The 24,909-nt window shown below is 34.8% G+C and overlaps 2 protein-coding genes across 2 annotated transcripts in view; both read left to right on the top strand.

Annotated features, from left to right (window-relative positions):
* The window catches only part of LOC145130535 (uncharacterized), a 28,791-nt gene extending 26,591 nt beyond the window's left edge, over nt 1-2,200 (top strand). The window contains exon 16 of the mRNA XM_079065319.1: nt 1,402-2,200. Within this exon, the coding sequence (XP_078921445.1) occupies nt 1,402-2,200 (799 nt within the window). The remainder of the gene's footprint in view (nt 1-1,401) is intronic.
* A 929-nt stretch (nt 2,201-3,129) lies between these two features.
* LOC145130534 (uncharacterized) lies at nt 3,130-4,921 on the top strand. Its single transcript, XM_079065318.1, has 4 exons — nt 3,130-3,715; nt 3,846-3,911; nt 4,126-4,415; nt 4,841-4,921. The coding sequence occupies exons 1-4, from the start codon at nt 3,130-3,132 to the stop codon at nt 4,919-4,921; spliced, it is 1,023 nt and encodes a 340-aa protein (XP_078921444.1).
* Nucleotides 4,922-24,909: the final 19,988 nt, after the last annotated feature.

Here is a 24,909-nt window from a genome sequence, read left to right as displayed (position 1 = left end):
AGGCCAGATCTATGGTTTTGATGTGTTAAGACCCATTTAAATCGACTGTATAGTAATGGACAAGGATGGACTCGGCGAGTCGTTCTTGGGACTCGGCGAGTCGGGGTGCTTTGTCGCCAAATCCTTTCTTTTGATTGGACCAGATGCGAGGGTGGAAGGCCCCTCAGTTGTTTAGACCCATTAGGGGCCTGGGAGTCATGGGACTCGACGAGTGCTTAGAGCAGGCTCGGCGAGTCCAAGGCAATCTCCCAATCTTTGAAGATGGACTCGAAGAGTTGTCCATACAACTCGGCGAGTCATAGACTGGACACATTCTTATGAGGGAGATGAACTCGACGAGTTTAAGGATGAACTCGGTGAGTCGGATGAAGATGGTCCCGATGGGTTGAATGAAGGAGAACCCGTCGAGTTCTTGCTAGACTCGACGAGTAGAGTCGAGGTTGGATCGGGTTAGTGGAGTATGGACTCGACGAGTTGGTAGACCAACTCGGCGAGTCAGGTCAACTGGGTGTTGACTTTGACTGAATTGATTCGACCCTGGGTTGGGTTGCATGTTCATATTGATAACTTAGAAGGATTTCCGTGTAGGGATCGGGGAGTCGAAGGGAGTCGACCTTCACGCCGAGGACATTTCAGACACTACACGACATCGAGGTGAGTTACCTTCCAGTAGAGGTGGGTCTAAGGCCACAATGCCGGCCTACCAACAGGGGTATTTAGTAGATAATTGTCTTTATGATAATTATCTTGGTATGTTCATGTGACACGGTCATGAGATATGCCTGCATGATATGCTATGTGTGTTAGTGGTAGTGGCAGGGAATAGTTTTTCCCTGACATCGGTCGTTAGGATCGAAGGGTAGGTCAGTACCCATATATGCCTGACTGTATGATTATATCTTGTTATTGCATGATAGTGATAGGGGTGAAATAGTCCCCGGTTACCGGTTGAAAGATACCGATGGTAGATACCGGTTGAAAGATACTGATGGAGGTTACCGGTTGGACGATACCGATGGCAGATACCGGTTGAAAGATACCGATGGCAGTTACCGGTTGAAAGATACCGATGATATTATATGGTATGTGGTATGATAGGGGAACTCACTAAGCTTTGTGCTTACAGTTTCAGTTTTGGTTTCAGGTACCTCTTCGTCCATGGGGAAGGAGCCGGCGGTGTAGCAGTGCATCACACACACACATGATTTTCGCATGGAGTTTCTGGGATTGTACTCTGATTTTCATTACTTTTGACATTGTGATTTTGAGACATGACGTTATGGTTTTTATAATTTGATGTAACCTCGACAATGTTTTGGTACACTATTTTATGAAGTACTTAATTTAAAAATGAAAATTTTGGCCCTGAAAATTGGGATGTTACATTCATGTTACTTGCAGTGGAGAAAATCAACGATCTACATCAAATTCTTCTGTTCTTGATAATGATATCATACAAGATTTGAAGTTGATGTTAGATTCAAATAATGTCTTGGTTCAGTCTTATAGAATGGTTAGAGATTGTTTTCATGAAAACCCTCATATTGATATCAAATTGAGAATTGTTGGAAGAAGGGACCAAGATGGAAGGACATACAACCTACCATCTGCTTCTGAGGTTGCCGCTTTAATTGTTGGAGATATTGGTGATTCAATTGAAAATAGAGATATTGTTGTTCAAACTTCATCTGGTTCTCTACGGCATATTAGTGAATTACATCCATCATACCTTCCTCTTCAGTATCCACTACTGTTTCCATATGGTGATGATGGTTATAGGGTTGACATACCACATCGAGGTATTACACCTTCAAGCAACAGCAAGCGGCCCAACTGTACAATGAGAGAATTTTTTTCTTATAGAATACAGGACAGGGATCAATATTTTTCATTAATTCTTAATTCAAAAAGGTTGTTCCAACAGATTTTGGTAGATGCTTATACTATGATTGAAAGCGAGAGATTACATTTAATAAGGAGCAAACAACAAATTCTTAGATGTGAGTCTTATGGGAATTTACGTAATCAACAAGATCTTGGGAATAAAGATATATCCAACGTCGTACAACATGTTATCTTACCTTCTTCATTCACTGGCGGTGCACGTTATATGATGCAAAACTGCCTTGACGCCATGTCCTTATGTAACTGGTTTGGATATCCTGATTTCTTCATAACCTTTACATGTAATCCAAAATGACCTGAAGTTAAAAGGTTTCTTCATAACACTTCACTACATTCAGAAGATAGACCTGATATCTTATGTAGGTTATTCAAAATAAAGCTTGATGCTTTTATTAAAGACATACGGGAAAACAAAATTTTCGGCATCGTTCAAGCAGGTATTAAAAGTTGTTGTTTAATACAAATCTTTTTTTTATAATGATTTTTTCATTTATTAACATTTTTTATTATTTGCAAATATATTTCATCCAATACAAATCATATCTTATTTATAAAATTAATTTGTAGTGGTCTATACAATTGAATTTCAAAAAAGAGGGTTGCCACATAGTCATATTTGTCTATTTGTGCATGCTGACTCCAAGCGGCCTACTGTTGAATATATTGATCCGATTATTTCCGCTGAGATTCCAAATATCAATGAAGATCCAGAATTGTATTCACTTGTAAGTGAATTCATGATACATGGTCCTTGTGGAGTTGAAAATATGAATTGTCCATTCATGGTTGACAAACAATGTTCGAAAAATTTTCCAAAGCAATTCTGTAATCATTCTTCAGTTGATGTCAACGGTTATCCCTTATATATGAGAAGAAACAATGGATATTTGTGCGAAAAATCAGGTGTCAAGTTAGACAACATAAATGTTGTTCCATATAACAAATATATGTTGAAAAGATATCAGGCACACATTAATGTTGAATGGTGCAATCAGGGATCTTCCATAAAGTATCTGTTTAAATATATAAACAAAGGTCCAGATAGAGCTACAATTGTTGTTAACACTGCTTCTAATCACGAAAAGGTTGTAGATGAAATAAAAGATTATTATGATTGTATATATATATATATATATATATATATATATATATATATATATATCTGCATGTGAAGCGTCATAGCGAATATTTAATTATGATGTTCATTACCGATATCCTTCTGTGATGCGACTACCTTTTCATCTTCCTGATCAACAACAAGTCATATATGCTGCAGACGATGATATTGCCGATGTTCTTGAACAACCTTCAGTTGCTGCTTCTATGTTCACATCTTGGATGGAATGTAATAAAATTAATAAAGATGCACGAAAACTTACATATGTTGAATTTCCTACAAAGTTTGTTTGGAAACCTAATGATAGGTTGTGGAAGCCATGGAAAATTGGACGTTCAATAGGAAGGATTCACTCGGTTTCACCTAAACTTGGCGAAGTTTACTTCTTACGGATTCTTTTAAATAAAGTGAAAGGTCCAAAATCATTTGAAGAAATTCGTACGGTAAATGGTGAAGAATTTCCTACTTTTCGAGATGCATGTTATGCTTTGGGACTCTTAGATGACGACAAAGAATATGTCGATGCAGATAAGGAAGCAAGTCATTCAAGAACTGGTTTTTATTTGCGTTTCTTATTTTCTACGATGTTAATGTCTAACAGTTTGGGTAGACTAGAGTTTGTTTGGGAAAATACATGGCAACACTTGTCGGATGGTATTCTTTACAACCAACAACGTAGATTAAAGTCTCCAGGTATTATAATTTTCTATCATTATTTGTAAAAACGGATATTATATATTTTCAATATGCATGGTACAATTTTTTTAATTACCATTAAACTATTTAATATTATATTGTTTTTGACATATTGTTCATTTTACAGGTTTATCGCTCAATGAGGATCAACTTAAAAACTTGACTTTGTTCGAGATCGAACAGATTTTACTTCGTAACAACACCAGTCTTAAAAATTATAAAAAAAATGCCTTACCACTGAGGATCAACTTAAAAACATGATGTTGATACCGTTTCTTCTTCAACAAATCGCCTTATCACCGAGGAGCTAGACTATGACATACCGATTTTAAAGAAAGAGTTTGATCGTATGTTTCATGCATTAACAAACGAGCAACGCAATATTTTTCTTGATATCATGACTACAGTCAAGGATAAGAAAGGAGGTGTGTTTTTTGTGTATGGATATGGTGGAACGGGCAAAACCTTTCTTTGGAAGACAATATATGCAGCAATTAGATATAATGGTGATATAGTTTTAAATGTTGCTTCAAGTGGTATTGCATCATTATTATTGCCTGGAGGTAGGACAGCACACTCTCGGTTTATAATTTTGTTGAATCTTACGGAGGATTCTGTTTGTAAGATACCGTCTGACAGTGAACTCGGCAGATTAGTAAGAAAAAGGTTATTGATTATCTGGGATGAAGCACCTATGGTATCCAACCCCTTCTAGGGAGGTTCTAGAGCCTCTTTCCTCAACTATCAATAAATTGCCAAACAACCCTTGCACTTTTAATTAATTCAATTAATCCCAAAGCTAATTCCAATTAATTTCTGATTAATTATTAATTAAATAATATGATTTCTAATTAATATATTATTTTCATAATATATTAATAAATCATTTATTTCAATTTATTAATCAAATAATAAATTTAACCTCTCTCTCCCAAAATCATCTTGTCCAGTTGCTAGTTTTGAGGACAACCCAAAAGGATTGTGTTACTATTAATTCAAGTATATACCAATTATAGGTATGAGCTTAGACACCTAATCCAACAGTTGATATGTATACTATACGGTATTTTGGGGAACTCACTAAGCTTTGTGCTTATGATTTTGTGGAACAAACATTTTCAGGTACTTCCAGTTCCAAATGGAAGAGCCCGACTTGACTGCACTTCATCCCCTGATGACTTTTTCTGCACTGATTACTTTTGATTTACTATGATGTTTGAAAAATATATTTTTACTTTGTTGTTTTTGGAATATATGGTTGTAAGACTTAATGGTTTAAAAATAAAACTTTTACTTCTATTTTTGGGACGTTACAAGAAGTATATGGTAAGGCTAAACAAAATGTTGCCCAATGAGAACGATACTATTCATCCTTTAGCCGATTAGTTTTCAGCAAACCCCGGCCTATAATTGTTAAATTTTAAGTAAGCGGGAAAGATATGTAGAGATATATATGGGGTTGACACCCCCACCTGTGGTTGCTAGCTACAACCTTGATGGTCGAATCACAACAGGCATAACTTTCTAAACTATTTTACGAAGTCTGATAAAGCGTCGTGTGGGGCAAAATTCAAGTCGAACGCTCGATTATAGGAACTCATTGTAGCATTGTTCAGTCAACCTTAATTAATTAAACTACCTAAACAGGAACACCTTAAAGTAGTAATAGTATACATCAATATACGAAAGGGGTGAAAATCGTCTAAGAAAAGTAATATATTGTAGATGTACCAAAGGGGTGGCACATCTGAAAAGAGAAGTTATAATACTAATATACTAAGAGTAACAAGTATATCTAAGAACAATAATAAATACTATCCTATTACCTTATCAAAATACATATAAAAACTATTTTTGGTATAAGGAGAATACATCCTAGAATAATAACATAAATCCTTCTTAAGGAAAGCCAATGTATAATATAAGAATAATGACAGATAGATAATGCTAGAATACGATTGAGTCAGAGACGGTAAAGAAGATACTCATTAGAAACTTAGTGGACCAGAGAAGTTATGAAAATGTTCATATTCTTAAACAAATATCATATACTAAAAATTATTTAAAAAGAATATTCTTAATATTTATAAAATAAAACATGTGAAGTCGCCAACATTATGTTGACCATTTTCAAAATCGCATGTATTCCTAAGGAACCGAAGGGGGAGAAGATCGCTACAAGGAAGAATAAGTCGCAGGGAAATAGATAGCATATATCATGTAATGATCAAATGTAACTTCCGTTTAGTAATGAAGATTTTATATGTTTTGTGACTGTGATGTTCAACGAACGCCACACCGCCCGATGTTTCTGCCGCCAGCCTGGGTGTGACATAATAACATTGAAAATTATACATATTAAAATATATTTATTTCTTTGTTATTTTAAGATACTGGACCAGCTCTCTTGAAGATATAACCTTTAATGAACAAATGCATCTTCAATTTGAAATATACTTTGAGATATATTCTTGAACAAATGTAAAATATGTTTTTTTTTATCGTATTCTATTTTTGACAATTTTTTCATTTAATATTATTAATTATGTTGTTGTATTGTTTGAACTTTGAACTATATTTCGAATCCATCATAAAACAAAATAAATTATGTTTATAAGTTAAAACATGTTGGATAAGGAAATGACTAAAATTTTAGGTCAGTGTTGAGTTTTTCTTAATATTAGCTAGTTGTTAAATGCAGCATGCAGTATATGTTGAACAATGTTTTTTTTTATTCAAACCAATTTTATTGACACAACAGAAAAACCATTGGTACACAAAATACCTTGTGAACCAAATGGATCGGAAAAAGCAACCTCAAAAGTGAGTAAAATATGGATGTGTTATGTTTTGAGTTTTGACGAACTATTAAGAATATATGAACTATTAAGAATATTTTTATATTAATTTTCTAGATTTAGACTTTTTTTTGTTTTATAACTTTTAATATATATATATATATATATATATATATATATATATATATATATATATATATATTGTATTTTTAAGGTTTTGATTCCGGCCCTCCTAATTACAGTACCCGTGTTCCGCTCCTGTTTGTTTGGGTTCTTAATGTCCCCTCTCGAGTTCTCAGTACACCGACATATTCACAAATGAGCTATCTACTTTATCACTCAAGTTTGAACTTGCAAAAGAGAGAGAACCGAGATTTCTAAACCCAAAAAATAGATGAAGTTCATAAACCTAGAAATCAGAAACACATAGAGAGAGATAAGTGAGAAGTCGGACCTAATGTAGACGTGTGTTCTTGAGTTTGCATTATCAAAAATTAGAGGGTGAAGAGAACTCGAACCTTATCTTTGTGTTCTTGAGATGGGTAGGAAGGTTGGTGCTGATGGTAGTTGGTGGAGGTTGGTGGTGGTGGTCGAAGGTTGAAGACGAGAAAGACGAGAAAATGCAATGTGTTGCAGGTTGAAGATGATGACATGGCAATGGGATCCTACATGGCTTGCCATGTCATTAAACTTAACGGGACAAACTGATTTTTTAATGAAAATGACGAAATTGATACACAAATTAAGAGTTCATTAGCCTATTGCGTAAAGAAATACTTCAGTGATGAAGTCGGACCAAAGAAAACACTTTGTTGTGCTACAGTGTCATTTGCCCTTGTTTTTACATATCACTTTCTTATATCTAAATAGACTTTCTTATATCTAAGTAGAAAACAAAACCTATAATATACAAAACATAATTATAACATAAATTGTATTGGTTGGACATCAATATTAGCCTTTTATATTTTGAATTTAGAATTTTATAAACAGCTACATATATATCTTATGGTTGAATTAGGCTATACCATATTAGGATAGAATAACTTTATCAGACCGGATTGTACACCTTTGTGTCTGGCTATGTATATGGATGTGCATAAAGAAGGGACGGGGCATCAAGACAAACCTTAATGACATTGATTTGGGGTATAAATACATACAAGAATACAAAGGTGAAAATATATATATATATATATATATATATATATATATATATATATATATATATATATATATATATATATATATATATATATAGGGTTAGGTTCATGTGAGACGGCCTAATTTTGTGAGACCGTGAGACAAATTTTTTTATTTTTTTTATTTTTTTTTATTTTTTTTTATTTTTTTTTACTTAATTCAAGTTCCAAAAATAATATTTAAAAAAAGAATTTTTGGATTTTTCCATTTATTTTGCATTTTAAAATTATTTTTTAGAATATGTACAGTGTAATATTCTATTAGAATATTTTACGTATTTTTCAAAAAAAATGGGATTTTTTTTTTTATTTTTTATTTTTTTTTAGTTAATTCAAGTTCCGAAAATAATATTTAAAAAAGAATTTTTAGATTTTTCCATTTATTTTGCATTTTAAAATTATTTTTTAGAATATGTCAGTGTAATATTCTATTAGAATATTTCACGTATTTTTCAAAAAAAACAGGATTTTTGTTTATTTTTTTATTTTTTTAAGTTAATTCAAGTTCCGAAAATAATATTTAAAAAAAGAATTTTTGGATTTTTCCATTTATTTTGCATTTTAAAATTATTTTTAGATTTGGTCTCACGGTCTCACAAAATTAGAATGGTCTCAAATGAACCCGAACCTCTATATATATATATATATATATATATATATATATATATATATATATATATATATATATATATATATATATATATAATATATTCAAAAAAATTTGTTTTGGTAAATAATCTTTGTAAATCATTGTGATTATCCTTTATATATATATATATATATATATATATATATATATATATATATATATATATATATATATATATATATATATATAAGGATAATCACAATGATTTACAAAGATTATTTACCAAAACAAATTTTTTTGAATATATTATATAATATTTTCGTTTTTTATCGTGAAGAAAGAGAAATATTCATACCTAGCAAAATTTAAACATATATTTGTATCGTTTTCTTTGTCTAATTGCCAAAAAGACAAATGGTATTAATAAATATAGAAAAAAATGGTAACTTATGTTAGAATGTGAAACCAAAAATAATTGGCATCTACCTACACATGACACCAAGTAGTAGATGCTGAATACTATAAAACAATTGGGAAGAATAGGAGGATATGGTGTTTTTTTTTATAAAGACATCAATTTAATAATAAATAATACAAACAATTCTTTTGTTGATTTTTATATTGGTATTGATTTCTCTTTTAAAAAATAATATATTTTTTTTACTTAATAGACGACAAATGAGTAAATTAAATACTGTTGTAGTGTGCCGTACTCATCTCATCGTATTACTCCCTTATATTTAAAATTACTTAAGACATTGACATTTATAGTATTTTTTTAATAAAAGGTAGCCTGAAATGTTATGTTTTTAAAGTAAATTTTTAATTAATTGATTACATGATTTTAGTTAATATGATATTGGGAAAAATGAATATACCCGGAACTAGAAAATACATAATCTTAGGTATCAAAAAGCACCACGTTACATTCTTTTGTATCATATATGCATTATAATGTTCTTAAACTCTAAACTCTAACTTTACTTCAAGATTTTTAAAATTTTACTATTCACTTTCTCTTATATCACATCTTTCTGTAGAACACCTACCAAACTATATATATTATAATTGCAAATGAAAATTATGTAAAAGAAAAATAATATTGAAATTTTTAAAAATCTTGAAAGTAAATCAAGTTAGAAGTTGAATTTTAAGAGCTTTGGATGATTACAGTGCATATATGATACAAAAACGACGTAGTATGGTGGATTTGAGTACCCAAGCTTATATACTTTGTACGATATAGTCATTTTCCCTTTTTTATAAAAATGATAAATATTTTTTTATGAAGCTGATTATATATATATATATATATATATATATATATATATATATATATATATATATATATATATATATATATATATATTGATGACGTGCCTAAGCCGGCACGGAAGAGTCGCGCCCGGTCAAGGAACCTGGCACGCTGGCCGAGCCAAGCTCAGCGGGCTCAGCGCCCGCCAGCGTCTCTAAGAGCAAGGCGCCCCGGTGAAAGGCTCGCGCGTGTCAGGGATGCTCCGGACGCCAAGACAAAAGATACGGTCAGGCGACAAGGCAAATGGTCAGAGCATTACCCCCGGAGCCAATGACAGCGCTCTGACAAAAAGAGGCGCACAATCCTCCAATTAGCGCCTCTGACCTTGTCCCCCAAAAAGCGATCCTGTCTTGTACGGACGAGCAAGGTCGCTAAGTATAAAAGGGCATGAACACGATCTCGAAGGGTAAGCAATCTTCTTCCAGCTATATTCACATAAACCCTAAAACCTAGTTAACTTGACCGTCAGAGCGTCTTTCCGGGAGCCTCCTCCCGGGAAACGGCTGACGGCCTTTCTTTCCTGTGATCTTGCAGAAGCCAATCGGAGTCCATTAGAAGAGCTTGGAGAAAAGAAACAGCAAGGTCACATCATATATATATATATATATATATATATATATATATATATATATATATATATATATATATATATATATATATATATATATATATATATAAACACACACAAGTTCTTTTGAGAACCAAAAAAACTATGAGACTTGAGAACTACTAATCCAAACATCATTTTTCAAAATCAAAACCACAAATATTAACAAAATGCAGTGTCTAAGCCTTATCCAGGCTCAAAATGTAACGCCCTAAAATTACTGAGTAAAAATTCCATTTTAAATAAGTCAAAACCATTCATTCATTATCCCAAAAGACGGTCATAATAAAAGTATTCTCAAAACATCAAAGTAAAATCATAAATAGTCAATGTGGAATAAATCTTCAAGGGATACAGTGCGATCAAGTCGAGCCCTTCCTTTTGAAACCAGAAGTATCTGAAAGCATTTTAAACATAAATCGTAAGCACAAAGCTTAGTGAGTTCCCCAATACCACATACCAAATATACAAGTGTCATGAGCTACACCATGGTCTTTCCTTGCAATGTCGATGGTCAAATTTAATCTTACATACAAGTGTCATGAGCTACCCACATGGTCTATTGTAACGTATGGTTCCTGGTATGCATTTAAACTCTATTTATTTATTTATTTTGGAAGGGCTACTCGACGATTTGGTGGCCCTAACTCGTCGAGTAGATGGTAGAATATGCATGGGTTTTAAATGAGCTACTCGATGAGTCGAAGTCCTGACTCGACGAGTAGGACAGAATGGATGAAACCCTAATCTTTAGGGCTTGCACCCTATTTAAGAATCATATCTGGCCTCCACCCCAGCTTCCATCACCTCCAAACCCTAATCTTGAAACCCTAATCAACCTTGAGTGATCTTGAGTTATTTCCTTGCCATTTTTGTGATTCAAAGCTAGAAGAAGGAAGCAAAGGCTTGGAGTTGCAGAAGGAAGGTTGAAGATCCAGAGCTAAGGACTTATTTTTGTCTTAATAGAGGTATAAAGCTTATACATTGGCTTCTATTCACTTAGATCTTCATTTGAGCTTGTATGTTGTCATTTTTGGGCCATTTCCAAGGTCATTCCGAGATTTGAACTCTTAGGGATGAAAGGACTTCAGATCTAGGCACTTTTGAGCTTTAGAAGCTCAAAGTTGCCACTTTTATTCAGCCATGACCCTATTCCATGACTTAGACCTTCATGTTAGCTTGTAATGGGTGTTTTAGCTTCATAACACCATGCATGCACGTAAAGTTAGCAACTTTACATGTAATGCTAGTCTAAGGAGTCCATATCTACGAGTTGGAAGCATTGAAATGGATTAGAATCGACTAAATGGATTGGTCATATGGAGGACACGACGAGTTGTTCTTGGACTCGACGAGTCGGATCGCGAACCCCTAACCTTTTTCTGGTTTTGAGTGAAACCATTGAATCTAGGAGATGACTCGATGGGTTGGACAATATTAGGACTCGGAAGCTGAAGAACTCGACGAGTCCAAGGAGGGACTCGATGAGTTAAAGTTGTTGTGTCCTGATTATATGACAAGAAGAACTCGACGAGTCTGGGAAGGGACTCGACGAGTTGACTCGGTTGACCACGAGTCTGAGTAGTACATGAACTCGCCGAGTTGGGAGATAACTCGACGAGTTGGGGTTGAGTGGGAGTTGACCTTGACTTTGACTTTGACCAGGATGTTGACTTTGACCAAGGGTAAAATGGTAATTTTACATTGAGAAGGATTATAAGATTTTGACTAAGTATTATTGTGATATTGATAGTCGGGGAGTCGTTGGAGCAACTATCAGATATTCCTCACCGCGAGATTTTGCAGACAGCCTTACGAGGTGAGTTTTCTCCTGTAGGAACGGGTCTACAGCCACAATGTCGGCCCGTTTAGATGTTAGTAGTTCCGGACTGCGGTCCGATGCCAAGGCGGTCCTGGGAAGCGTTTATGTATGCTTGATGTCTTTGTGATTCTTGCATGTTATGTGTTATGTGTTCCGGAATTTGGTCTGATGTCGGGGCGAGCCTGATGTATGTTAGTTTATATGTTATTTGTTATGTTTTTCGGGCTTCGGTCCGATGTCGGGGCAACCCCGATGTATATCAGCTTATATGTTATGTGTTATGCATGCCGGGCTTCGGTCCGATGTTGGGGCAAGCCCGATGGATGTCTATATGATTATGTTATGTGTTATGATATATGATATGTTGTATGTATGTCGGGGCAAGCCTGATGCCTGATGGGGTCCGATGCCAGACACGGTCTAATGTCGGGTAAGCCGATGCCGGGTTCGTCCCGATGTAGTTGGGCGGAGTCCCAAAGTTATGTTATATGTTATGTGTGTATGGTACGTGGTATTTTGGGGAGACTCACTAAGCTTCGTGCTTACAGTTTTCAGTTTTGGTTTCAGGTACTTCCACTAGCAAGGGGAAGGGCTCGGGATGATCGCGTGGCACACACCACAGTTTTAGCCTGGGATGTTTAGACTCTGATATTTTTACATGATTTTGATACAGTATTTGATATGATGTTTTTAAGATACACGAATTATGGTCTTTCTATATGATGATGGTTGAGTTATGGTTTTATTAATGATTTTAAAAAGAAATTGGTGGCCTATATTTTGGGGATGTTTCAAGTTGGTATCAGAGCCTTGGTTTGAGGGATTCGAGCACACTCTCGAGTATGTCTGAACTCAAACTAAGATCATGATATGAAAATTTTCAAAAGAAAATCATTTTTTTACAAAAGAATTTTAAAAGAGGAAAAGGGTGTGGTGCATGCAATCAGAAGAGCTCAAGTAAGTATTCCCAAATTACCTATACAAGTTTATGTTATGATATGTTATGAAAATTGCATGCTAGATTAGGACTAAGGTGTTGGGTTATGAGCATTCTAACACTCCTAAGTGTACATGCAACCCTAAATACCTTGGATCTATGTTTTCTCTATTATACATACAATTATGAACATCCAAGGTATTATCCTAATCTAGCATACAAAATAATAAATATAACAAGATAGAATACATACCTCTTTGATGTAGAATGTCTTCATGAAGCTTGAGTGCCTAGTGCCCCAAGTGTGACACCTCAAATGGTTCACACAACACCAAATACACTTGGAATAACTTGAGAGAAACTTGAACACTCCTTGAAATCGTCTAGCCCTCACACTCACACATTAGTGCACGATTTCTTGAGCCATGGGATTCTTTTATATGGTGGCTATTAGGGTTACACCATGTAACTCATAACTTTACCCAAAATTCAGATTATGAAAAGGGATGCCGTAATCATAATCGAATTTTAGAACGCAAATAATGGACCCATATATAGAATTTCCTTATGTTGAGCCATTCCAACATGAAATTCATATATATATCCTTGATTAAATGCGATTAAAATCTCAATCTAAGCTTTTAGAATTGAAATGAAGTATAATTTCCTCTCCCTTAATTATAGCAAAACAACTTTTTCAACCCGTGCAACCTCACGAATTGAAACTTTTGTTTTCTATAATTAACATTGCTAACTTGCAACCTTTGTCATAATTATCATGCTCCCACTAACATGATGATTATTAGCATAACACTTATGCTCCCACTAGCTTTGACATGTACTCAGAAATCAACTGACTTTCTTACCAAAGTTCAGATTTCTGATACTAGATTGTTTTGATAAAACTTTATCAAAATCATACACCTCTCTTAGATAGCTCACATGTGTGTCTAAACAATTTTAGAACTATGAAAAGGGATGCCGTAATCATAGTCTCAATTGTTTAGACCTTTGCCACTTCTCACAAGTCCATGTTAGTGTGCCGGTAAACCACACACGCTCCACTAACGACTTTGAGAATGCAAATATCACAATTGCTATCTAGCTAAAATCTACTTAGTGAAAGTGTTTCCTCACCATCATTTTCATGAATCGGAGAGAAACCTTATGACACTTAGATTTAATAGTGTATGTGTTCTTATCCATGTGATTTTGTCAAAACCATAATCACAAGACAAGGTTAGTGACAAATCCAAACTCATATTGATTAAACTTGTGCAATCTTAAATTCTTGCCATTTGGCAGCTCAGGTGCCTGCCATTGCTTCCAAGTAGTTGTGCAACCAATTGAGAACTCTCAGAACTCCTATGCAAAGCCAACTTGAATAGGCACAAAAATTTCAACACGATAGGTTATAAACCTCAAGTCGTGTGCTAGTGAAGGACTTTAGGTTTTATTCTTGATTAAGTCTTGAAACTTTCAAGAGCTTTAAGACTCCCGCTGTCCTCTTGACATATAAGACTCCCTTGTCAAATATTCAAGAGATAGTGCGTATTCTTTATCAAGACTAACACATTACACAATTGGCCTAAGTTGGTCTCTGTTTTATCCAAAACATCACAACTTACCAATTTCAAATGTACAAGAGTAGATAACCTTTTACTCTTACATTTGACTAGTGTTAACAAACCCTCTTTAAGATATGTCACTCAAGTTACAATCTTGGAGTATGACTCTAAGAATTGTTTTGGAACGAAGTATGACTCATCTTTTTGATTTAACCATTTCAACAATTCATGACTCCTCTTCTTAGTCATAAGAATGCACTAAGATGACTTTAGAGGACCAATTGTGATATGGTATCTTAATCATTAAGATGATCATAAACATGATACTAAAGTACTCTCCCATCTTCTCATATTTGAGAAACTTTTATCTTTCTGCCATACTTTGATTCTTCTTATTCGTTCTGTCTCACATTGAAACTTCTCCAATGCTACAGACTTATACTTAAACTTATAAGTATAACCATATTTACTGAACTTAAGTAAATCATGACGAATAGTCTTCTTGATCTTTTGTGGTGGACTTGACCAGTGCACAAGAATGTGTACTCGATCCCATAGTCCTTTCCTTATTCACATAAGGAATTAGTCTTAATTTTCCAAGCTGAAAGTTCTCATTCATCATACTATACAACTTGCATGATTCCAAGTTTCGGTCCAATTGAACCTTGGGTGATGAGAATCTTTCCTTATTTGGTAATATTAGACACTACCACAACCGAAAGAATCAAATCCATTTTTCCAATATTGCTATCAATGGAATCTTATAAGCAACAACGTTTCACAAATGCCATTGTAAGGATACTTAAAATAAATAAAATCAAAACCTTTTTCTTTTATTTTAAAACTTTGCGGAAAAACTTATCCTTACAATCCATATGAAAACCTTGTTGTTATCTATTCCTAAGCAATATAAATATCATAACTCTTAAGTAATAGCCCAAAGTTCTGATCACCGAACCATGCGATTGAAATCCATCTTCGCGATCAGAATCAACATGTACTTAATAGAGTTAGACAATGGACTTTACCTGAAGTAGAGCCAAACTTATTGACTTTAACATCCTTAGGTAAATTTGGCAGCTTCGTAACCAATGCCCCTTCCTTTGGCAATAGTTACCTATGGATCCTTGATAATGGGACTATCTCAGACTTCGCCTCTCTCTTTACCATTGGGTCAACCGAGTTGACTATGGCCGATCCCTTTCCATTGGGAAGAGAGAGCTTTACTGGATATCCAATGTCATCATTGTCAATGTCCATAGCGTTTTAGGAAGTTGATCTTAGCAAATAAATAAGATCATTAAGGGTCTTGTCTTAGTCTGTTTCATAGGATTCCCAAAAGAACTCACTATGTGACTTAGAAAGTAGTTGAGCCACCAACTTTCTCAAGACTTTGACACCCAACTCTCCCGGCTTGTCAATATGTGACTACATCTCCAAGATGTGATCACACCTAGACCTTGCCTTGCCAATAGGGCTTGAGTGACCTTAAACTTTTTAGGAACTTGTGGGTTAGGGAGAATAATTGGAGGAGGTGAAAGAAGTATGATATCCATGGGACATCATCTTCATTTAGGAAAGCTTGTTTCAAGAGATTTGGGAAGATCATAAATGTCTAGACCAGACATCTTTTTGGGAGATATTCAAGATAGTTGATTTAAAGTCCTTAATATGACACCCAATATGAAATATTAAGGCTAGGACCCAACAAACTATTTTATAACTTAGAAGAGGGATGCCGTAATCCAAGCTATAAAATATTTGAAGGTAGGTGAATGACGATTCACCAATTTCCACCATGAAAAACGAAATAATTTATTAGGTTTTAATTCGATTTGAAAGTCCTAGATCTTTGAGATTCATTGAACTGTTCAAAGGCATGTTTCAATCTCGAGTGTGCCCTTCAGGTTTTGTGACTGGGATGCCGAGGATCACAAAACAAGGTGTGAATAACCATGCAAATATACTTGGTACCCTTAATATTTACCCCTTAATCAGTGTGCCGGTTAACCACACACGCTCCACCGATACTATGATAAATATTAAGTTACCATTTGCCTACCTTGTTAAGTCCAGGTTAGTGTGCCGGTTAACCACACACGCTCCACTAACGACTTAAGCAAAGTGCAAAGTGTAATTTCATGGGTTAGCACCAAATTCACATTTTCCTAAGTAACTAAGATTGGGTATTAATAAGAGTTTAGTTACTTAGTATTTATCATTAATACTTTTAATGAAAGGAGAATTATAGTCCTTGTCCTACCCGTTCGGCTAACGACCCTCCACCAGTCAAGGAAGCGGTGGGTGAGAGTGGACACCCATTAAACTGCCATTTTATAGGCAGTAACCTTATACCCCCCTTATAGACCGGCTTCGTGAATGAGGCCTACTAACGGTAAGACTGACTTTACTCTTATACATATATATAAATATTATTAACTTATAATATTATAAAGTATAAGGGTTGAATTTTAACTTTTAAATTTCTAAGGGCTAACTTGGAATTAAAGTATTCATAAGTGAAAACTTTTCAAATTCCAAAACTTGAGGGCAAGTTTTGAAACTATTCAAAACTAATTAATTCCATAACTTATGAGTTTAAAGTAGTTTTAATTAAAAAAAAACTCTTCAAGTTCCATATCTTGAGGACAAGTTATGGAAGACTTTAAACTAATTAAAAAAAATAACTTTTTTTTTTATTGTAACTTATGGAACTAATTAAGGTTACACTTTTTTTTTTAATTTAATGAAGAGACTCTTGAACCTCCATAACTTGAGGACAAGTTATGGAGTCATAAAACCATTTAATTAGAACTAGACTCTTCATTTTGTAACCTTTGCCAACTTTTATGAGTTTTATGATTCTTAAATGTGACTTTTCATATAACTTGAGGACAAGTTACAAAAACACACTTTGGAATCGACTCTTAGATTAAAATGGATTGAAAACAACTATTTCACACAACTTTTCTATTAATCTAAGAACCTCATAAGAACAAGATAATTCAAATCATCAATTTTCAAGAAATTAGCATGAACATACAAACTAATACAAATCTTGAAATTATGACAATTATCTTAGAAATTGGATTAGCATGAACATTACCACATCAAAAACAAGTTTATAAGTCCAAAAACATCTTAGGGTAATGTTCCTAGTCCAATTCCAGCCAAAACAATTGAATATATGCATCCAACTCGATTTTTTAGCTACTTTTGCAAGTATAACAAGAAAACAAGCCTAGGCTCTGACACCACTGTTGGGTTATGAGCATTCTAACACTCCTAAGTGTACATGCAACCCTAAATACCTTGGATCTATGTTTTCTCTATTATACATACAATTATGAACATCCAAGGTATTATCCTAATCTAGCATACAAAATAATAAATATAACAAGATAGAATACATATCTCTTTGATGTAGAATGTCTTCATGAAGGTTGAGTGCCTAGTGCCCCAAGTATGACACCTCAAATGGTTCACACAACACCAAATACACTTGGAATAACTTGAGAGAAACTTGAACACTCCTTGAAATCGTCTAGCCCTCACACTCACACATTAGTGTACGATTTCTTGAGCCATGGGATTCTTTTATATGGTGGCTATTAGGGTTACACCATGTAACTCATAACTTTACCCATTCCTTATGCTCCATGGATTTTAACCTCCATGGAGTATCCATGGGTCACCCCATGGACTTAGTCCAACATAAGGAATCTTGGATCACAAGCCCACATATATAAGAATGAATGATTTACACAATCAACCCATATATTTAATTAGTCTCCTTTTGATCACTTAATTAATTCCAAATTAATTCTTGATCAATACTAATTAAATAACCTTATTAATATATTAGAACTTATAATATATTAACCAACCTTAAGTGTTATTTCTCTCATTATAGTCTATCCAAATGCATGATGCCATGCAACCCAAATGGACCATGCCGGGTCGGGTCAAGTCTTACCAATTATAGTTATGGACTTAGACATTAATCCAACATAAGGATCTAGGAAGGATGCCTTATGTGCCTATTATATGTATACCAACTTTATGAGAATTGCATGCTAGTTTAGGACAAAGGATCCAGGAAGGATGCCTTATTTGCCTGTTATGTGTATCTCGGCTTTATGAACCGCATGCTAGTACAGATTAGACAAGTGATGGCCTGAATGTGATATGCTTGATTATGTGTACTCGATGCTCGAATGCTACTTGCTTTGTGCTTTTAGGAGTTCTATCTAACTTTTACTAACTAGTAAATGAATATGTTAAGTTACATATTGTGAGGATTAAATAATTTCAGAAGGATAGGTCTAGATCTATTGCACATCTCTTGTTTGAGTCCAACCGTTGTAGGGTAGGATCTCTCATTCGAAGAATTATCTAGTCTTAGTGATATGTAATAGTATTTGCGAGTTAGTTAGGGGAAGGTAGCAGGGACTTCTTATGCAGCTGATGACAGAGAGTGGATTGGTGATTACCCTAGGGTAAGCCTAGGACTCTTAGAGAGTAGCAGAGAGCAGTAGCAGTAGAAGGGACTTGGTGGAGTCAATGCAGTTCTTGAGGAAAGTACGGATAGATGTGGAAGGTAGTATGGGCTCGTACTACTAAAAGCAGAGGATCCGTACTCGAATCAAGTGTTGGATTAGGTGTCTAAGTTCATAACTATTTCCGGAATGTACTTGACCTGGTTGGCATGGTCCATTTAGGTTGCATGACATTGCAACATTTGGATAGACTAAATGAGAGAAAAGACACTTATGGTTTATTAATATATTATAAGTTATAATATATTAATAATATTATTTAATTAGTTTTGATCAAGAATTAATTTAGAATTAATTTAGTGATCAAAAAGGAGACTAATTAAATATATGGGGTTGATTGTGTAAATCATCCATTCTTTTATAGTGGGCTAATGATCCATGGTTTATTGGATTGGGCTAAATCCATAAGGTGCTCCATGGATGCTCCATGGAGGTTACAAACCCATGGATCATGGAATATGAAAAGCCATGTCAATTAGGGTTTACATGGTGTAACCCTACTTGTGACACAACTATAAAAGGACCCCATAGGCTACCAAAATCGGGACTATGTGTAGAACAAGAGGGCTAGCCAATTTTGAGTGAGTGTGGACTTCTCTCAAAGTTATTCCAAGTGTTGTGGTGTTGTGTGAAACATTTGAGGCATCACACTTGAGGTGCTAGGCTCACAAAGTTCTCAAGGAATCCAATCAACAAAAGGTATGTTCTTCCTATTAGCTTTTATGTTTCAAAGTTCCCCATGCCATGCTAGTTAGGTGAAGAACCTTGGAAAATCAAATTTGCATGTATCTTAGTAAAACATAGATCCAAGGTTTCTAGGGTTTCATCTACACCTTAAGAGTGTTAGAATGCTCAAAACCCTTCAGTGGTATCAGAGCCTAGGCTTGTTTTCTTGATACTTGATGCAAATTGTTGAAAAAACTCAAGTTTTCTGCATTCTGCGACATGAACTCGCCGAGTCCATGGGGGACTCAACGAGTCCATGTGATAATTCATCCTACTCGTCGAGTAGGTTCTTGTACTCGACGAGTAGGAGGCCCTGGATGCAGATTTTCGAGTTTTGCTGCTGGAAATGGACTAGAAACATTACCCTACACTATTTTGGTCTTATAAAACTTGTTTTAGATGGTGTAATGGTTATGCTAATCCATTTACAATGGCTATTATCAAAATTTCAAGTTTTGTATGTGTTATTTATGATTCTTGAAATTGTTGATATGAATGTTCATACACTTATGAGTTTAGAAGATCATAAGAATTATTCGCAAATAGTTTGTTAGTTTAATTCTTGATCTTGATGTGTTTTAATGGAATCCATAATTTGTCCTCAAGTTATAGATTACCAAAAGTCTTCCTTTTAAAGTCCATTAATGAACACATAGGTTACATAAAATGAAAAGTCTCTCATTTTAATAAACCATTAACTCATAAGTTATGAAAGTTGAAAAGTTTTGAAAGTTACAAAACTTGCCCTCAAGTTTTGGAACATGTAAAGTTACCTTAAAAACTTTAGTTCCAACCCCTAGAATTTTAAAAGTTAAAATTCAACCCTTATACTTTATAATATTATAAGTTAATAATATATATATATATATATATATATATATATATATATATATATATATATATATAAGAACAAGTCGTTTTACCGTTAGTAGGCCTCATTCACGAAGTCGGTCTATAAGGGGGGTATAAGGTTGTTGCCTATAAAATGGCAGCTTAATGGGTGTCCACTCTCACCCACCGCTTCCTTGACTGGTGGAGGGCCGTTAGCCGAACGGGTAAGACAATGAATTTGATCGTCATTAAAAGTATGATGATTATAAAGTAACTAAATGTTTTATAAATTCCAAATCTTAGTTACTTTAGGAAAATGTAAATAAGGTGCTAACCCATGAAATTACACTTTGCACTTTGCTTAAGTCGTTAGTGGAGCGTGTGTGGTTAAACAACATATTAACCTGGACTTAACAAGGTATGCAAAGGGTGGCTTAAGGTTTATCATAGATCGGTGGAGCGCGTGTGGTTAACCGGCACATCGGTTAGGTGATAAACATTAAGAGTACCAAGTAATTTGCATGGTTAATTCACACCTTGTTTTGTGATCCTCGGCATCCCAGTCACAAAACCTGAACGGCACAATCGAGATTGAAACATGCCATTAAAAAGTTCAATGGATCTCAAAAGAAGCTAGGAGTTTCAAAACCAATTAAAACCTAATAATTTATTTCGTTTTTCATGGTGGAAATTGGTGAATCGTCATTCACCTACCTTTAAATATTTTATAGCTTGGATTACGGCATCCCTCTTCTAAGTTATAAAATATTGTGTTGGGTCCTAGCCTTAATATTACATATGGGTGTCTTATTAAGGACTATCTTTATATCTAATCTAAACTTGTCCTTCTTCTTTTTCAGATGTCATCCAACAATGCTGCTTCTGGCTCAAACCCTACCGGCTCCTTCTCTCTCATGAACCTTTGTGGGAGAGTCATCTTCGATGGATCCAACTTTATGGATTGGATCAGGAACATCAGGATGGTCACTCGGTATGAGGACAAGGAATACGTCCTCGACAAGGAGCTTAAGGAACTTGATGAGTCGTCTGCTAGTCCAGAGGAGGTCGCTGAATTCCGAGCACATGAGAGAGATGCCACTAAGGTGGCATGTATCATGTTGACCACGATGACAGCCGAGCTCCAAAAGTCCTATGAGAACTTTTAGCCTTTTAAGATGCACCAGGATTTGATGGATAAATACCATCAAAGTGCTCGTCAAGAGCGATATGAAATCATCTCCTCCATGATAACAACCCGAATGAAGGATGGTGAACCCATCACGGTCCACATGTAGAAAATGCAAAGATTCGTGGACCGTTTACTAAAATTGAATGTGAACTTCCCCGAGGAGTTGGCAAATGACATCATTTTGCACTCCTTACCTTCGTGTTATGATCAATTCCGAATGACATATCACATGAACAAGTGTAACGCCTGCAGATCCGGGCTAATCAATTTAGAGACGATGAGCATCAAAAATGAGTTTTTGATGAAAGATTATTTATAAGGATTAATCTTAACCAAGTTGTAGTATATGTTACAAGGGTTCCGTACATATAAAGAACGCCGAAATCCGAGTTATAACGAAGAAGTTATGGCCCGTCGAAGTTTTACGGCAAAACCGGCACGGCACCGAGAGACGTAAATAGTGAATTTACGGTAGAAGACTTTTTAGCCTTAGTGATCTAAACAAAATTTGTAGTATACGTTAAACCGAGAACATACAAAAAAAAAGAACGCCCAAATCTGACTTCGTATGAGGAAGTTATGAATTTTCTAAGATTTGGCATAGCAGTGCCCGACCCGAAACTCGAATTTTAGTTCGACCAGTTTTTGGCCTACGCGACCTAAATTAGAGTTGAAGATATCATTAATAGGAACTCAACGGTAAAAAGACAGACGAAAACGGAGTCCGTATGTAGAAGTTATGAATTTTACGCGGACATTTAACAGTATAATCTCCTCCTACTGTTAAATTTAAGATCGGTCGAGATTTAGCCGACGGAGTCTAAATGAAAGTTTTAGATCTTGTTTTTACCTACGCGTGGATATAAAGAATGTCGAGAGTAGAGCTCGTATGTTAAAGATATGGACGAAACTTGGTCCCTACTCTTCGAGCGCGATAAATTCGATACAGTTTTGTAAATCTAAGATAGAATGAGAATTAGCTGACGGCGTCCAAATGAAAGTTGTAGTACTCGTAAATACCAACGCGTGGATATAAAGAACGTCAAAAATGGAGTTCGTATGAACGAATTACAAATTATAATAGCATATTTACGTTTTAAAATAAAGTATAAATCATGTATACGTACACATATATATACAAATGTATATATCATTAGAAAGGTATCGACGATGCGGTTATTATAAGACTAGTGTTGAGTACTTTCGACATTAGTTTAGTACAAATATCGTTAAATCTATTTAAAATAGTATTATGAGGGGGTGTTTAGTCTTTTATATAACTATAAGGTCATTAAGTAATTATGGAGGGTAGTTTTTGAAAATTCAAGCATTTCGGTCCCTCGTGATTCAAGAGTCTTTCTCTTCTTATCACCCAAGCATTTCGGTCCCTCGTGATTCGACTTCTCTTTCTGTAGTTTTAGTATAGTAAGGTGAGCGCTGAAGCGCTGCACGAATCTTTCTTAGAAAGATTCAGCGACGAAGTTCTGCCCCTGCAGAGCCCGACTCCTAGCTAAAACCCCCTTGTAAGTAAGTTATGCTTACCTATTTTAATATAGCTTATATTTAAAATTAGTATTGTTATTATGAACTTATAATAAATATTTGAGCTATTATTATGATGTATATAAGTGTCGTTATAATATCTTTTTTACTACTCGTGGTACGGGAAATCTGGTTTAACGGACCGCATAGGGTTGTTGGATTTCAGAAGTGCTATATGCCAAAATGGTCCTGCCCTCCGGTGTTTTATGTCTGGCCCCTGTCTGTACATAGTGGTTGAAAATTATTGTTTAAACGCTTATATAATAATAATAATAATAATAATAATAATAATAATAATAAGACTAATAATTAGTCACGGTAAATATTAGACTAAAATCTAGTGGTAATAATACTAGGTTTCGTCGAAGGAAATTATTTTAAAGTAAACGAAGCGCTGTCCGACTACCGAGTCACCACCTTATCAAGTGAGTGCATAGTTACTTTCATCTTACACATAGATATGAAGTATTTTATAAAAACTACGTGTTATGTGTGCATATTATCTGTATACTTGCTATCTATGCTGGATGAACGATTTTATACAAGATTTATATGATTTAAATTGTATATGTATTTAAATCTACATAATATGTTTGGTAAAACATGGGTAGATGAAATATGAGTTGGATGATGAGTTGAGAGGTGATATAGACCATGAGGTAAGGGTGAGAGGTGGACGATGTGAGAAGCCTTGTTCCCAAATGATGGCCCCGTCATCTAGCAGAGTATGGATGACAACAACGGACTATTCTAGACAGTCCAGTGGAACACTAGCAGGCTCCCAACCTGTAGGTGTTGTGAACGATGTGTTCACCCGGTGTACTCTAAACCCTGGCGATCATGCAGACTTGGTGCCTAAACCTTGGCGATCATGCAGACTTGGTGCAAAAACCATGGCGACTATGCGGACTTAGTGCCTGTTGTATAAACCCCGGCGACTATGCAGACTTAGTGTAGTGCCTAAAACCCTGGCGACTATGCAGACTTAGTGCCTGTTGTATAAATCCTGACGACTATGCAGACTTAGTGCCTAAACCCCGATGATGATTGACTTTGTGCCGATTCCTTAGGATGATCCTTAGGAATGAATGAACAAGAGATAGCTGATTCTTAGGGTAGATCCTTAAGAGTAAATAAGATAATGGGGATGGGTAATTGGGTTAATTGTTTGATGATTAAACATAATAATTATATTATTGTGGGTTGAAAACCCTATGTACACACCAGGTTTCCCAACCTGACCCACTCAGTTTATTTGTATCACAGGTGTCGATATGAAGTTACTTTACACCGAGAGATTTAAAAGAGATGTAGATCACTAGTGTAAATGAATGTAAGTTCTGTTTATGCTTATGTTTCTGTATTGACGATGACATCCCAAATGTTTTAAAATGAATAAAAATACATTTCTTCGGAAATGCTTTGATAACGTATTTATCATGTTTTTCTGGGAACAAATTCCGCAAGATTTTTATTAAAATAAGTACTCTGATTTTTATAAAGCAT

The sequence above is a fragment of the Lactuca virosa genome, chromosome 8 (genome assembly GCF_052849685.1).
Source record: "Lactuca virosa cultivar CGN04683 chromosome 8, Lactuca_virosa_CGN04683_v6, whole genome shotgun sequence".
In the NCBI taxonomy this organism is placed as follows: domain Eukaryota; kingdom Viridiplantae; phylum Streptophyta; class Magnoliopsida; order Asterales; family Asteraceae; genus Lactuca; species Lactuca virosa.
This window is presented reverse-complemented; position numbering and strand designations above follow the sequence as displayed.

Excerpts from the sequence above, each read along its gene's own strand:
- LOC145130534 (XM_079065318.1), top strand. The coding sequence starts at position 3,130 with ATGCGACTACCTTTTCATCTTCCTGATCAACAACAAGTCATATATGCT. Across the intron at positions 3,716-3,845 it reads ACGTAGATTAAAGTCTCCAG|GTTTATCGCTCAATGAGGAT; the intron begins GTATTATAATTT and ends TTCATTTTACAG. Across the intron at positions 4,416-4,840 it reads TCTGGGATGAAGCACCTATG|GTACTTCCAGTTCCAAATGG; the intron begins GTATCCAACCCC and ends AAACATTTTCAG.